The sequence below is a fragment of the Euphorbia lathyris genome, chromosome 6 (genome assembly GCF_963576675.1).
Source record: "Euphorbia lathyris chromosome 6, ddEupLath1.1, whole genome shotgun sequence".
Lineage (NCBI taxonomy): Eukaryota > Viridiplantae > Streptophyta > Magnoliopsida > Malpighiales > Euphorbiaceae > Euphorbia > Euphorbia lathyris.
The window spans coordinates 39,915,218-39,927,337 of NC_088915.1; the positions used below are offsets into that span (position 1 = coordinate 39,915,218).

The following is a 12,120-nucleotide window of genomic DNA, read 5'->3' on the forward strand; positions in this document are numbered from 1 at the left end:
ACCCAAGAATTAAAGTTTCTTAGAATAATGTTCTACATTTTCTAGAATTTTTTGAGAATTTTATGGGAACCTTTTTCCTCGCTAGAAAACGCCCACCCGGATTCCGTTCACCGGAAATTTTTTTACTTGAGCTTCAGAGATCTTAAAATGACCGTCTAATTTAGATGAGTCTAATAGTATAAAATTTTTCGAAAAACGAGGTTTGAAATGTCGGAAAAATGTATTTAAAAAAAAATAAATAAAACAATTTTCTGTTGGAACAATATAAGTATTATGTTGGAACAAATAGTACACTGATTTGGAACAAATGGTACACTGATTTGGAACAATTTCGTACACTGCCGGAACAATGTAAGTAGGACAAAAAACGTGCCCAGAAAATTATCAAAAAATTCCAAAACATGTAAAACATCATTTTAAGAAACTTTAATTCTTGGCTCAAAGTGAGATTCCTTACATTTTTGACCCAGCAAATTGTTGAAGCATGTAATAGATAAAATTAAGGAACAAGTTTTATTGGGACTAAACCGTAAGAAATCCCGCTTTGACCCAATAATTAAAGTTTTTTAGAATAATGTTTTACATTTTCTGAAATTTTTTAAGAATTTTCTGGGCAATTTTTTCTCGCCAGAAAACGTCCACCCGGATTCCGTTCACCGGAAATTTTTTTACTTGAGTTTCAGGGATCTTAAAATGATCGTCTAATTTATACTAATAGTATAAAAATTTTCGAAAAATGAGGCTAGAAATGTCGGGAAAATGTATTTTAAAGAAAAGAAATAAAACAATTTTCTGTTGGAACAATATAAGTATTATGTTGGAACAAATTGTACACTGATTTGGAACAAATGGTAAACTGATTTGGAACAATTTCGTACACTGTCGGAACAATGTAAGTAGGACAAAAAATGTGCCCAGAAAATTATCAAAAAATTTCAAAACATGTAAAACATCATTTTAAGAAACTTTAATTCTTGGCTCAAAGAGAAATTCTTTACAGTTTTGACCCAACAAATTGTTGAAGCATGTAAAGTTGATAAAATTAAGGAACAAGTTTTATTGGGACTAAACTGTAAGAAATCTCGCTTCGATCCAAGAATTAAAGTTTATCATAATAATGTTTTACATTTTCTGAAATTTTTTAAGAATTATCTGGGCATTTTTTTTTCTCGTCAGAAAACGCCCACCCGGATTCCGTTCACCGTAATTTTTTTTACTTGAGCTTCATGGATCTTAAAATGACCGTCTAATTTAGACGAGTCTAATAGTATAAAAATTTTCAAAAAACAAGGTTAGAAATGTCGGAAAAATGTATTTTAAAGAAAAGAAATAAAACAACTTTTCTATTTTCTCTTTCCTTTTATTTACAAATTTGCCACCTTACCCTTTTTAATTATAATCAAAACTACGTAGTTTTGTTATATCACACAATAAGCTCATTGCAACACCCTAACCCCTTGTCATATATATAGGAGAGATCAGGTGTGACACATCTCTTATGATGTGACAAACTTTATTGTGTGACAAAGACCAATTTTGTAATTAACCAAAAGGAGGTGGCAAATTTGTAAATAAAAGGAAAGAGAAAATTGTTTTATTTTTTTTCTTTAAAATGCATTTTTCCAACTTTTCCAACCTCGTTTTTCAAAAAAATTTTATACCGTTGGACTCGTCTTAATTAAACGGTCATTTTAAGATCCATGAAGGTCAAGTAAAAAAAATTCCGGTGAACGGAATCCGGGTGGACGTTTTCCGGCGAGAATAAAAGTGTCCAGAAAATTCTCAAAAAACTCCACAAAATGTAAAATATTCTTCTAAAAACTTTAATTCTTGGGTCGAAGCGAGATTTCTTACGATTTAGTCCCAATAAAACTTTTTTCTTAATTTTATCCATTTTACACGCTTCAACAATTTGTTGGGTAAAAAATGTAAGGAATCTCGCTTTAAGCCAAGAATTAAAGTTTCTTAAAATAATGTTTTACATATTTTGGAATTTTTTTGATAATTTTCTGAACACGTTTTTTGTCCTACCTACGTTGTTCCAAATCAGTGTACCATTTGTTCCAACATAATAGTTATATTGTTCCAACAAAAAATTGTTTTATTTCTTTTCTTTAAAATACATTTTTCTGACATTTCTAATATCGTTTTTTGAAATTTTTTATACTATTAGATTCATCTAAATTAGACAGTCATTTTAAGATTCTTGAAGTTCAAGTAAAAAAAATTCCGGTGAACGGAATCCGGGTGGGCGTTTTCTGGCGAGAAACAAAGTGCCCAGAAAATTCTTAAAAAATTCCAAAAAATGTAAAACATTATTCTAAGAAACTTTAATTCTTGGGTCGAAGCGGGATATCTTACGGTTTAGTCCCAATAAAACTTCTTTCTTAATTTTATCCATTTTACATGCTTCAACAATTTATTGGCTCAAAACTGTAAGGAATTTCGCTTTGAGCCAATAATTAAAGTTTCTTAAAATGATGTTTTACATGTTTTTGAATTTTTTGATAATTTTCTGGATACGTTTTTTGTCCTACTTACATTGTTCCAGATCAGTGTACCATTTGTTCCAAATCAGTGTACAATTTGTTCCAATATAATACTTGTATTGTTCCAATAGAAAAATGTTTTATTTCTTTTCTTAAAAATACATTTTCTCGACATTTCTAACCTTGGTTTTCAAAATTTTTTATACTATTAGACTCGTCTAAATTAGACGGTCATTTTAAGATCCCTGAAGGTCGAGTAAAAAAAATTCGGGTGAACGGAATCCGGGTGGGCGTTTTCTGGTGAGAAACAAAATGCCCAGAAAATTCTCAAAAAATTCCAGAAAATATAAAACATTATTATAAGAAACTTTAATTCTTGGGTCGAAGCGGGATTTCTTACGGCATAGTCCCAACAAATTGTTGAAACATGTAAAATGGATAAAATTAAGGAAAAAGTTTTATTGGGACTAAACCATAAGAAATCCTGTTTCGATCCAAGAATTAAAGTTTCTTAGAATAATGTTTTACATTTTCTGAATTTTTTTGAGAATTTCTGGGTACTTTTTTTCTCGCAAGAAAACGCCCACCTGGATTCCTTTCACCGGAAATTTTTTTACTTGAGCTTCATGGATCTTAAAATGACCGTTTAATTAAGACGAGTCCAACGGTATAAAATTTTTTGAAAAACGAGATTGGAAAAGTTGGGAAAATGCATTTTAAAGAAAAAAATAAAACAATTTCCCCCCTCTTTCATTTTATTTACCAATTTGCCACCTTGCCCTTTTTAATTATCATCAAAACTACGTAGTTTTATTATGTCACACAATAAGCTCCTTGTCGGAAAAAAATCTTCTGTCCCTGAAATGCTATCCCCTTTCCTGTCCCCCATTTAATTAATTACATGTGTCCAATTTTATCCTAATCAGCATTTAGATTAATTAATCTCTTAACTAGAGTTAAACTCTTATTCTAACAGATTTTAAAGACCCACGTATCTCTCTTTATCAGTTCAGTTCGACTTTCTCTCACTTAGATTGCTCTGTGATCGAAAAATCTTCCGTGATTGAAACCAATTTGTTTTGAATTCTGAAAACGTGATACAATAATAATCGAGTTTGCTTTGAGTTTAAAATCTGTTGTTTGAATTCTGCAGAAGTAATTTTTGCTTTGATGGAAAACAGAGAGCCACATACTATTTAGCTGTGATTGAAACCAATTTTCGTTGGTTGGGTTTAGGAAACAGAGGAGCATACAATAGCAAGTGAAGAAATTCCACTGATTGAATTCTGCAAAGACCATTGAAACCCGAGGTAGGTATTGCTGTAAATTCTATGTTGTTCATCATTTTAGGAAACAGAGGCACCTGCAACATCAAACAAATCTATTTACTGCAAGGTTGAGATACATAATCTAGTTAGTTTTTGATAAAATATATATGAGGAATTAATATATATTAAAAGTAGTAATTAATTACTCTAAGTGTTGTAGAAGAAATCCATTATCAATGCCATGAATTTAAATTGATATGTAAAGAATCTTCCATAATTTTCTTAGTTCATGTCCTGAATAAAATTAAATAACTGCACAAGAACTTGAATGACCAAATTGTAGATATATTAAAATTTGCTTGTGTGAATATAATTAGCTTTAAGTTGATCTTGTGTCTCATAATTTGATCTTGTGGGCCTTGAAGGTTGTAAAGTTTCTTTTATTTTATTTTTCATTTGAATTTTGTTTATTGCATTCCATGACCAACTATTATTTGTTGTAATTAGTGTTCTCGAATACATTTCAAATTCTTTTTATTATCTTCTATAGACTTAGGATAGATTGTTGCAGTCTTTATAATAAAAATATAGATTATTGCAGACTTATCATGGTTCTTGGTTTCATGAATTTCTTGGATAGGTTTTAATGATTGAATCATTAGGTATGAAAAGGTTTTTTTACTAGAAATATTCACCATTTACAGGAATAATACTGCAATTCTTAGTATGGTTCTACATTTGCTTAAAAATATTACAAAGTGTTATAGTATTCATCATTCACATGAATAATACTGCACTTGTTAATGTGGTTCTACATGTTTCATTTTAATATTATGAATATTACAAAACCTTCTTAAATTTGAAGGTTTTTCTGTCTTTATATTTGTCCAAGTTAACATGATTTGGAGGCTTCAAAATTTTACTAATCATTTTATTGTTTCTTTTATTTATCTAGTATTTTGTGAAAGAGTTTTGATTGTTGAACTCGCCCATGAGTATCAATAGCCAACATCGCAGCGAGACAGTATCAACAGAGGTAGTTATAGTTCCTCTTTTATTTATGTATTGTTGTTTTGGTATGAAAAAAAAATTGTGAACAATTTTGAGTGTCTCACACATTGATCATATATTTCTTGAAGGAGGTTGAAGCAGAATATACTAATAACGATGGAATATCTAGCAAACTAAATTATAAATACAGTGAAGAAGAATCACATGAAGGCGGCAAGCCTTGTGAGACCGACTCTATTCATTCAAGAATGCTTCAAGACTTGATTCATGTAGTTGGTATGGAGTTTGAAACAGAAAAGAATGCACATGACTTTTATAATCGATATGCATATAAATTTGGTTTCGGCACCAGGTTAAGTAAAGCGCATACATCATCTAGTGGCTTTTTGAAAGATAGAACATTTGTTTGCTCAGCTGAAGGTAAACGTCAAAAAGACAGGAGAAATATGTATGTTAGAGTTCATCGTGCAGAGATAAGATTTGGTTGTGGAGCAAGAATGAAGATTAAGTATGATTCATCGTCTGAAAAGTATGTTGTTTCAGAATTTATTGCTAATCATACTCATTTGACTTCAACTCCTAGTAAAACACATCGATTTCGGTCACATAGAAGCATATCTCTGTCACATAATGTTATGGCTGATGATTCAGGATTAGATCCAAAAGAAACTCTTGAGTTATTGAGTAGACAAGCTGGTGGACGTGAGCATCTTGGATTTATTGTAGAAGATTATAGGAACTATTTACGTTCAAAGAGAACAAGGGAGATGAAGTCGGGGATACAGGTGGTGTATTAGAATATCTGCAAAAAATGCAATCAAATGATCCTAGTTTTACCTATGCTATACAAGTTGACGTAGATGATTTGATAACCAATATTTTCTGGGCTGATGCAAAGATGAAGGTAGACTATGATTACTTTGGTGATGTTGTATGTTTTGACACCACTTATCGAAAAAACAAAGAAGGAAGACCATTTGCAATGTTTGTTGGTGTTAATAATCACAAGCAAACACTTATTTTTGGAGCTGCATTGTTATATGATGAGACTGCAGAAACTTTTATGTGGTTGTTTGAGACTTTTGTAAATACAATGTTAGGAAAGAAACCAAAAAGCATATTGACCGACCAAGATCCTGCAATGGCTAAAGCTTTAGCCACTCAATGGCCAGAATCACATCATCGGCTTTGGCACATATATCAGAATGCTGCTAAGCATCTTAAATGTGTCTTTGAGAATTTTAAGGATTTTGCTAAAGACTTCAGTAGTCTAATATATGATTATGAAGATGTGGAAGACTTTCTAATAGCTTGGCAGAATATGCTTGAAAAGTACAAACTCCAAGCTAACTCATGGTTGAGCCGGTTATTTTCTATGAAGGAGAAATGGGCTTTAGTCTACGGGCGTGAAACATTCAGTGCAGATATAACTACTACCCAACGCAGTGAAAGCATGAATAATTCTATCAAAAGGTATGTGAGCTACAAGTATGATTTGCTGCGATTTTTTCGTCATTTTCGACGATTAGTTGATGATCGTCGTTACAAAGAGCTAATAGCTGATTTTAAAGCAAGTCATACTACCCCTGCATTATCATTTCCTGTGAAGATATTAAAGGATGCATCAAAGGTATACACGCCAGCAGTCTTTAAATGGTTCCAAGTTGAGTTATGTAAAGCTCATGATTGCACCTCTAAGTTATTCAGCGACATTGGATCTATGCGGGTATATGAAGTGAATGCTCATGGAAAGAATTTCCATCATACTGTGAAATTTAATTCACTTGATAGTACTATCACATGTAGTTGCAAGAAATTTGAATTTGCTGGAATTTTGTGTTCACATGCTTTAAAAGTTCTTTCAACTAATGATGTGAAGACCATTCCTAGGCAATACATTTTAAAGAGATGGAGAAAGGATATTAGAGATCAAATACCAAAGGTGTCTTGTCCAAATTCAAATGATGATGATGATCTAAAGGGAAAAATAGCAAGGCGTTATAGAGACTTGGCTCGGTTACATATTGAATTAGCAACAATTGCTGCCGAATCTGATGAGGCTTATGAAATTGCTTTAAATTCTGTTCAGAAAACATTAGTTGATGTAAAAACATCTTTAAGGATCCGTCAAAAACCTCCTGAAGACCTCTCAGTGATCAACAATAATACACATGAGGTTGTTATTGATGAGTTTGGTGAGCATATAGTGAAAGGAATCAAGACCAAAGAAAAAATTGTTCGTAAGGAGGATTCTATAAGACCAAAGAATGCATTGGAGAAACTTGTCGGGAAAAAGAGATCTAAGAAAGATGTAGATATTTCGCCAAGACACCAAAGAGAACCACAAATAGATCAACTTAATGTGACCCCTCAATGTGTTGATTCCATAAGAATTCCTGCTTCACAAAATCAAATGAATGAACATGTACCACATTTTTCGACTATTGCTACTGTTTGGAAATAGGTCTGAAGCCTTTTTTATTTATGTTTTGATAATTTGATTAATTAACTTGTTTAAACTTCTATCTTCTTTTTTCAATATGTAACAGATACCTCAATATGCATTGTTGAATGGAGTTCAAATTCCACATGATTTACCTTTTCACCCACAATTCAATTCTGTTGCGTTTCCTCCACGGATGCAATTTACATCGCCTATTTTGTGTCCAACCATGCAGTTCACGCCACCCTATCAATATCAACAGGTTCTTTCAAGTGTTTGTTATTTAATTAGTTTAAGGCCTGCTTGATTAATTCTTATTACTTATTTTGCTATATGTTTTTTCTTGTGCCATGTTGTATAGATTTTAGGAGGCTCGAATGTTGGTGCATTTTATCATCAAGGCTCTATGATGACTTATCAACCACCTCTTACATCAGATTTGAATAGAGTTCCATCTGCAAGTATGTATTGTCCATGTATTTATGAGTTAGAAATATCTAGCATGTTAAAAATATTGATTTCATAAAATTTTGTGAAATATAATTTTGTGATTGCAGGCACAACTTCTACTGAAGAACATAACTTGCTGAACATAAACCAAGATGGATCATGAGTAAAGAAGGAATGATATTTATTGTGTTTGGAAGGAGAGGAATTTTTGTTTTTTTAACAATAAGAGTTTGTTATGGTCTGATTTATCAACAGTAACTGCACTTTTTGTTCCAATTTTTTTAATTGAAGTGAAATTTCTATGGCTTGATTTATCAAGAGTGATGGTGTTTAGATTGTTAGTTTGACAAGCAATAGATTTTTCTAATGCTATTTCCTCATACGAACAATTTAGTTAATGTCACAGATAAGTATACAGTTCAGATGTATTTATCAATTTTTGTTATTATCAGTGTTTCTTTCTCTATAAAATATCCAATTTTGATAAAATGTGCATTAGTTGTGTTATTATTTTTGCTTTACTGTGAATGAGTAGCAGATTCTGGCCATTCAAAATGCTGCTTTTTTAGAATGAGCATTAGTTTCAGGAAGAGGAAGCTATGCACCATTCATTTTGTGGATGGAAGACATGTTTTTCAATGTTCAGCGTCTGCCTTATTTATAATTGCTGTTATCAGGCAAATTTGAATCTGATTGACAGTATCTGAAGCATTGGATTAAACAGGTCAATATTAGGAAAAAATATGGAGTAAAACTTAGTAATTGTAATTTATGCGCTGGTCTGGGTTTCTTGTGCATCAATACTGATTTGCTTGTAATTTTAGAATGATTGGTCTATATGTATACCAATCATCTAGGAAAATATATTACCTTTTGATTTCGTATCTAGATTATTACAGATCTAACTTAATATTGAGCCTTAACTTGCTTAAATATGCAGCTTGACATCTAAACCAGATTCAAACTGCAGAAGAGTTTTTAGTTTATTTGGTGAAGTAACATGATAACAAGTATAAGTTTTGTTTAAAGGTAGGTCTCTATAGCTCCCAATCATCAACAACACCACTGTGGTAGGAAATATACAAGACCAAGTAAACATTTTCAGATTTTATACCACCACGTCTAATGATTATGCCATATAACTTCACTCAACTCACTTGTTGAAGCAGACCAAAGGGTAACATTTAATATCAAAAACAATTTTTTTTTTTTGCATATCATCCTTATAATAATCGACATGTGCTTGATATCTCTTCAGGCAGGTTGAAATGAGTAATTGCATAATCCTTTCGAAAAAGAAGCATAAATCATGTTATAATATGCAGATTAATATGTCACTGAAACCATATTATTCAATTTCGAATCTTGTTTCAGAATAAAAGATCAATAGATTAATATATGTTTTACAGCCAAAATTAGAATATAAGTTTAAAATGCAGGTGGGTCTCCTTTTTGATGTTTGAAGTCCTGAATGCCTTGCTGTTGTTGTTGCCTTCCTGTTTGTTGATGGTGCTAACCAAACTGTTGCAATTAGAGAATCTTCTGAATAAGTGACAGCATGTTGCTCTTCATATTTTGACACAACACTTTAAGTATTTGGATATATAGCTTCTTCAATGGAAGGTTCAAATACAAATCCCCTGCCGTATTATATTCCTGATTTTCCTTCATTTGTCTTCTTGTAATACTTGTTCAAATTTTTCAAGCTTTTCCCTGGATTTTTTCCCACTCCTTTAATTAAAAAAAATAAATAAATTATAATTAGAACAATCATACAAGCAACACATAAATTACAAGTAACTATGGAGTGAGTTCATCATGCAACAATGGCCTACAAATTTGTATTTAACTCAATTTAGCATACCACTTACAAACTTTTGCTAAACAAAGATAAAAGTTATTATGGGTATTTGCTAATAGAGGTTTAAATGCTACTTAATTACTTAATTAAACATGTATAAGGTCAATCATTCACATTTTCAATTGGGGAAAAAATAGTAGAAATGGAGGTGTACAGGAGCCTATGCATACTTATTTTTATTCCTAAGGCAAGAAACTGCTACTGGTATGGATGTTTTTGTTTATATGAGGTTGGTAAGGTGGAATCTCCGCTCGGCGAAAAAGAGTTTCCAAGAATGGTAGTTTTTCAAATTTTCAGTTGCAAATGAAGAACACCAAAGAGAAGGAGGATTTACCAAGATACTAATCCAAATTTATTAATTTTGCACATCACCATTCTTCACTGAAATATTTTCACTGTTTCTAATACAACACACATATATTTATATTTATGTATACAAGCAGTTAAAAAAAAACAGGCAGAAAAAATCAATAATTTTATGCAATGAACAAATAAGAAAATAAAATAGCACCATCAGTCTGTAACTGAGCAGTCATTTTCTTAGTCTGTAACTTTTTTCCTTGAAGTTCAGGGGGAACAACAAAATTAACAATCTGCAAAGCCAGCCCTCAGCTACTACAATGGTTTTAACAATTTCAAATAGAAATCGTTCTAATTAATTATAATTCTAGCCCAAACCAAAATCGTTTTAATAATTCCAATCACTCTAAATTTTGAAACAATAAAAATTGTTTCTGCTCCCAAAATTTGCAATCGGAAGAGGAAGAGAAAGAAATTGGAAGAGAAAAGACCTGAATTCTAATTCTGCTCAAAAGTCTTGGCTCTTTACGGAAGAAGAAGTCGAACTGTAAAAAAAAGGAGAGAAAGTCGAACTTTGATCCAGGTAAAAATTGTTTCTGCTCCCAAAATTTGTAATCGGAAGAGGAAGAGAAAGAAATTGAAAGAGAAAAGACATGAATTCCAATTCTGCTTAAAAGTCTTGGCTGTTTACGGAGAAGTCGAACTGTCAAAAAAAAGGAGAGAGAGTCGAACTGATTACCTGGATCTTTAAAATCTGTTAGAATAAGAGTTTAACTCTAGTTAAGAGATTAATTAATCTAAATGCTGATTAGGATAAAATTGGACACATGTAATTAATTATCATCAAAACTACGTAGTTTTGTTATGTCACACAATAAGCTCATTGTCATGCTTATGTGGCAATGAGCTTATTCTGTGATATAACAAAACTACGTAGTTTTGATAATAATTGAAAAGGGCAATGTGACAAATTTGTAAATAAAAGGACAGATTAGATAGAGAAAATTGTTTTATTTATTTTCTTTAAAATAGATTTTTCCGACCTTTCTAACCTCGTTTTTCGAAAATTTTGATATTATTAGACTCGTCTAAATTAGACGGTCATTTTGATATCCCTGAAGCTCAGGTAAAAAAATTCCGGTGAACGGAATCCGGGTGGGCGTTTTCTGGCGAGAAAAAAAGTGCCCAGAAAATTATCAAAACATTCCAGAAAATGTAAAATATTATTCTGAGAAACTTTAATTCTTGGGTCGAATCGGGATTTCTTACGGTTTAGTCTTAATAAAACGTTTTCCTTAATTTTATCCATTTTACATGTTTCACCAATTTGTTGGGTCAAAACCGTAAGGAATATCGCTTTGAGCCAAGAATTAAAGTTTCTTAAAATGATATTTTACATGTTTTGAAAAATTTTAATAATTTTTTGGATACATTTTTTGTCCTACTTTTCAGCACTATGTGTTGGAAAAACCAGCACATACTGCTAGACGCCAGCACGTTGTTCTAAATCAGTGTTCAAATTGGTCTAATTAGTGTACTAATTATTTCAAATCAATGTATCAATTGTTCCAACAAAATAATTATATTGTTCAACGGAATTCTTAAATTATTCCAACAGAATAGTTACATTATTCCGTCAGTGTACGAAATTGTTTCAAATACTATTTGTTCCAACATACTACTTATATTGTTCCAACAGAATAAATCAGCGTACCAATTGTTCCAACAAAATATTTATATTATTCCAACATAATAAATCAGTTTACCAATTGTTCCAAATCAATTTTATTATCTATCGTCTTCAATTTCATTTTTGTTTTTTTAGTATTTAATATAGTATCTTCAAATTTATATTAGTTATATTATTTAGAAAATAATTCTAATTCTTATATTCTTCCAACAGAATAAATCTGTGTACCAATTGTTTCAAATTAGTGTACCAACTTTTCCAACAGAATAATTATATTGTTCCAACAGAATACTTATATTATCCCAACAGAATTGTTATATTGTTCCAACAAAATATTCCAACACAGAGTGCTGAAAGGTAGAACCAAAACGTGCCCAGAAAATTATCAAAAAATTTCTAAAATATATAAAATAACATTTTAAGAAACTTTAATTCTTGATTCAAAATGAGATACCTTACGGTTTTGACCCAATAAATTGTTGAAACATATAAAATGGATAAAATTAAGGAAAAAGTTTTATTGGGACTAAACCGTAAGAAATCCTTCTTTGACACAAGAATTAAAATTTCTCATAATAATGTTTTACATTTTCTGGAATTTTTTAAAA

General features: G+C 31.2%; 1 protein-coding gene and 1 long non-coding RNA gene across 2 annotated transcripts; one reads left to right on the plus strand and one right to left on the minus strand.

The window, feature by feature from the left end:
- The first annotated feature begins 3,502 nt into the window (after window positions 1-3,502).
- LOC136232008 (protein FAR-RED IMPAIRED RESPONSE 1-like) lies at window positions 3,503-7,979 on the plus strand. Its single transcript, XM_066021041.1, has 6 exons — window positions 3,503-3,799; window positions 4,713-4,793; window positions 4,897-7,232; window positions 7,318-7,473; window positions 7,573-7,672; window positions 7,769-7,979. The coding sequence occupies exon 3, from the start codon at window positions 5,580-5,582 to the stop codon at window positions 7,230-7,232; it is 1,653 nt and encodes a 550-aa protein (XP_065877113.1). The 5' UTR covers window positions 3,503-3,799; window positions 4,713-4,793; window positions 4,897-5,579; the 3' UTR covers window positions 7,318-7,473; window positions 7,573-7,672; window positions 7,769-7,979.
- A 1,255-nt stretch (window positions 7,980-9,234) lies between these two features.
- LOC136233339 (uncharacterized) lies at window positions 9,235-10,566 on the minus strand. The gene is made up of 2 exons (XR_010690784.1): window positions 10,314-10,566; window positions 9,235-9,392 (listed from the first exon to the last, which is right to left on the minus strand). It is a non-coding gene; the product is annotated as an uncharacterized lncRNA (long non-coding RNA).
- Window positions 10,567-12,120: the final 1,554 nt, after the last annotated feature.

What these genes read in the sequence shown, in the direction of transcription:
- LOC136232008 (XM_066021041.1), top strand. Translation starts at nt 5,580, where the DNA reads ATGCAATCAAATGATCCTAGTTTTACCTATGCTATACAAGTTGACGTA.